The 4,946-nt window shown below is 33.8% G+C and overlaps 1 protein-coding gene across 1 annotated transcript; it reads left to right on the forward strand.

Moving 5' to 3' along the window:
* Positions 1-2,945: 2,945 nt before the first annotated feature.
* LOC135963004 (uncharacterized) lies at positions 2,946-4,182 on the forward strand. Its single transcript, XM_065514789.1, has 4 exons — positions 2,946-3,348; positions 3,417-3,458; positions 3,523-4,025; positions 4,177-4,182. The coding sequence occupies exons 1-4, from the start codon at positions 2,946-2,948 to the stop codon at positions 4,180-4,182; spliced, it is 954 nt and encodes a 317-aa protein (XP_065370861.1).
* The last annotated feature ends 764 nt before the right edge of the window (positions 4,183-4,946 follow it).

A 4,946-nucleotide genomic window follows, 5' to 3' on the forward strand; every position in this document is an offset into this window, starting at 1 on the left:
CGAAATCCGTATTGTTTCGGAGATAAGCCCCCCAAGTTCATCAATATAATTATTTAGCCTGTGAAGTAATAAGCATTCAAAAAGCTTTCCTAGAGTGTTTAATATACATAGTTCATAGACGTCTATATGAGCTAGGTTCTGGGGAGAACAGTTGATAGCTAGATAGGAATGTAAGGAGGGCGTAGGAATGATACTGAAATTAAGCTACCCGCCCTGGGGAGAACAGTTGATAGCTAGATAGGAATGTAAGGAGGACGTAGGAATGATACTGAAATGAAGCTACCCGCCCTGATGAAATGCCGAAGTATACCCATGGTGGAGTTGGTTGAGTTATCGTAGGACCACTAGTTGATAGCGCGCTATCACTACGTCCAACAAAAAAGGTAGATTGATAGAGAGATGTGTAGATAGATAATCTAATAGTTCCATCGGATTAGTTTTATCCGTTGTTGAAACAAAACCTACAAAAGAAAACATTTACAAAATACTCAAGACGACTACAAAATTGTTTTCGTCTGTTTTGAAATTTAAAAACGTCCACAATATTTTACTGAATCAAATAATTTACCTTATTAATTGCCATAATCACAGACAACAACCATTATTGATTTATAGAATTCAAAAATAATAACTCAAATATGAAATGAAGAAAATTCGTCATAATTCGTCTAACAGAATTGGGGCATTACTTTATATTTTAGATATGGACTACTGTGAATCCGATTATTTTACAAAATTATATTAATTTATTATACTTTTTTTAAATAAAGAATATTTTAAAATAATTACTTTTTTTATTTATATAGGTATAAAAGGATTGATCGTAAAAAAGTGGCTGCAGAAATTCATAAAAAAGTATGTTTGCGCCTACCTAACAACCTTTTTATGATTGAAAGTAACAGTGTTAGGTAAATTCTCTGCGAGGTGTTAAGTTTTCCTTAATTAATTTGCCACGTAAAAAACATAAGGTAGACATGTTATATATCAATGGTTAGGGAATTTTGTCTATTTTTCAATAATATATAACTTTTGTCAATTAAAAAAATCATGGAATACTTTTTCGAAAAATATGACAATTAATTTAATTTTTGCGACGATACAAATATTTCAAATTGAAATAAAATTGTTATCTATCTATATATATAAAAGTGAATGTGTGTCTGTATGTATGTATGTTTATTATTATTAGTTTGGGATCTATAGACGGCTAAACGGCTGAACCGATTTGCTTGAAATTTTTACAGTACATTTATGTATGTCTGGAAGGAGCTATAGGCTACTTTTTGTTTTGAAATTTTAAGTGGGCGTGGTACCTCCCATACAAAGTTAATTTTAAAAATCAAATATTTAGGAAACTATAATAGCTATAGTCCTCAAATTTTGCATGAGCAATTCCACTGTTTGTTTAAATATTTGCGGCAAAAATGGGAGTAGTAGCCATAGAGGGCGTGGTACCTCCCATATGATGATAATTAAAAAAAATTTATATATGGGAAACAATAAGATATATGGTACGGTTATTCTACCATCAATATTAATATTTAGGACAAGAATGGGCGGACTATCAATAGTGGGCGTGGCACCTCCCATACATATGATGACAAATTATAAATAGGGAAAGCTATATCATCTATCAATATTAATATTTAGGACAGAAATGCGCTGACTACCAACAATATTAAGTAAATGTTAAAATTTGTATACATTTGAAACCCTTATCTATATATAAAAGTGAATGTGTGTTTGTTTGTATGATTGTTTCCTTATTTGTATTTTATACGTGGAGAAAAATCTTGATCAATCAATAATGTTAAGTTAAAATTAGTATTATACCTGTGAAAGTATATATAAATACTAATCTTCGAAATTACATGGGGTAGAAATTTTTATTACCATATTTCCTGTACGAAGTAAATATTATTTATTGCTTATTTAGGAAAATATGTAGATTCTACATTTTGTGTGAGCAATTCAATTACTAGATATTTGGGCCATAAATGATCGGTTGTGGACATATGGTCTTAGTATTTAGGTAGTAACATTTCGATGATAATTTATAAAAACTAAAAAACAACTTTTTACCCTTAGTAGTAATAAAACCCTATAAAAACTATTTTGAGACCTGCCATCAACGTGAATGTTTAAGTTTTATTACCTGAATTTTTATTCTTTAAGGGTTTGACCTGTTCCGAAATTTGTACCTAATTTTTTAAAGAAAAGTGATATGTTTAAATTTTATTACCTGAATTTTTATTATTTAAAGGGTATGACCTGTTCCGAAATGTGTACCTAATTTTTTAAAGAAAAAGTGATATATATAACGTGCATGCAATTTTAATATTTAGTTGAATCTTTGATTCTAAAAGAGTTACACATTTTTAAGTGAATACAGTGTCCAAATTTATTAATAAAAATGCCCCCAAAAAATCATCGCTATACAAACGTACCAAAAAAGCGTTGTCTTCGCAATCTCAAAGAGCAAATGAAACTTCGGGAGAACGAGAAGCTCGCTTCAGTTCTGAGGATATAAAGTGATATATATAACGTGCATGCAATTTTAATATTTAGTTGAATCTTTGATTCTAAAAGAGTTACACATTTTTAAGTGAATACAGTGTCCAAATTTATTAATAAAAATGCCCCCCAAAAAATCATCGCTATACAAACGTACCAAAAAAGCGTTGTCTTCGCAATCTCAAAGAGCAAATGAAACTTCGGGAGAACGAGAAGCTCGCCTCAGAACTGAAGCGAGTAGAGCTTCAACGTCTAGAGCAGCTGCGGCTTTTGAACAATACAGCGAACGTATTGAAAGGGAAAGATCGCGATCATCAATAGAGCGAGCTGTCGAATCAGAACGCGAAGAACGACTTCAAAGTCAGCGACAACGATCCACAATATCACGAGCTAACGAAACGCCGTCAGAACGAGAACTACGCATATAAAATATGCGGCAGCATGCCACAACATCACGAGCTAACGAAACACCGCCAGAACGAGAACTACGCATAGAAAATATGCGGCATCATGCCACTACATCACGAGCTAACGAAACGCCATCAGAAAGGGAAGGGCGCCTTCAAGGTCTGCGTCACCATGCCACAACATTGAGAGCAAATGAAACATCAGAACAACGAGAAGCACGCATGGAAGCCCAGCGTATTCAAACATCATCAAGAAGAGCAGCAGAGAGGTCAGAGCAACAAGAACAAAATCGCAATCGAATGGCGGTTAATCGTCGGAATACTTCTGATGCTTACGCACGTATTGCATTTAATTACAGAACAGATATGGACTATGCTAATGATATATTAGTGGCAATTGGTCCCATGAATGTAGTTTGCCAATATTGTAATGCACACAGGTACAAAACTGAAGCTCCCGGAATGTGTTGTTCAAACGGTAAAATTGTTTACCAGATATGCTTCCACCACCAGAACCTTTAAAGTCACTGATTTCAGGTAAGTCTTTTTAAATCTATATCAATTAACATACCAAATATTTATTATGAATGACTCTTTTTAGGAACTAGCGAGGATTCTCGAAATTTTCTTAGTAACATAAGAAAATATAATTCGTGTTTTCAAATGACATCATTCGGAGCTACTAAAGTAGTTCGAGATAATTACATGCCAACATTTCGTGTGCAAGGACAAATATATCATCTAATGGGATCAATTTTGCCAATTCCAAATGAAGAGCCCAAGTTTCTTCAAATTTATTTCATGGGACAGGCAGATGATAATGTTCAGGTACAACAACGGCAGCATTATAACCCTGGAACAAAGCAACGTATTGTAGCTGAATTACAGGTAATGTTTCATGAAAACAACGAATTAATAAGGACCTTTAAGCAAGCCAAAGATGACCCGCGATTATGTACAGATGACCACGTCATAGCGATTCATGATAAAACACCAGCTGGACAACACCAAGGACGTTACAATGCACCCACAATGGACGATGTGGCAATTCTAATGGTTGGTGATCCAATAGCCCCACGTGATATTATTATTCGTAGACGTGACGTATCCAATTATATTGCCATATGGGGAAGATGGATATCATTTTGAGTTACGGCAAATTAATCCGGCAACAAGTAAGTTGAAATATTTTAAGATCTTATTATAGATATATTCCAAACTTAAACTAATTTATTTTTATTTTTTCTAATTTCAGATGTAACAACAAGGAAAAAAGTGAGTGCAATGGATTTCTATGCATATCGCATAATGATACGCCAAAATGTGAATCACGTTCTAAATTGCCGGGAATTATTTCACCAATACATTGTAGATATGTACGCGAAAATTGAAACGGAGCGATTATTATACATACGCCGTAATCAAGCTAAATTACGAGTGGATAATTATATTCATCTTAGGGATGCGTTAAATAATCAAAATGATATAAATCCCAATGAACTTGGCCAAGCCATAATTCTACCAGCAACTTTCACAGGCAGCCCACGTCATATGCAGGAATATTGTCAAGATGCAATGACGTATGTTCGATCATATGGACGCCCAGATCTGTTTATTACATTTACATGTAATCCCAAGTGGAATGAAATTATTTCTGAATTGTCCAATGGCCAAAAATCAGCACATCGACATGACATAACAGCACGAGTGTTTAAACAAAAATTAAAATCTCTTATGGATTTCATTGTAAAATGTCATGGAAACACGGTGCTGGATGTATTCTGTCGAATGGCAGAAACGTGGATTGCCACACGCTCATATTTTGATTTGGTTGGTTGAAAAAATTACACCTAATCTTATTGATAATATAATTTCTGCAGAGATACCCGATCCAAACATTGATCCAGATTTGCACGAAATTGTAATTAAAAATATGATTCATGGTCCATGTGGAATCATTAATACACATTCTCCATGCATGGTTGATGGAAAATGCACAAAGAAATATCCACGTCAATTGCTTCC

Source organism: Calliphora vicina, unplaced genomic scaffold (genome assembly GCF_958450345.1).
Source record: "Calliphora vicina unplaced genomic scaffold, idCalVici1.1 scaffold_33, whole genome shotgun sequence".
NCBI classification, from domain to species: Eukaryota; Metazoa; Arthropoda; class Insecta; order Diptera; family Calliphoridae; genus Calliphora; species Calliphora vicina.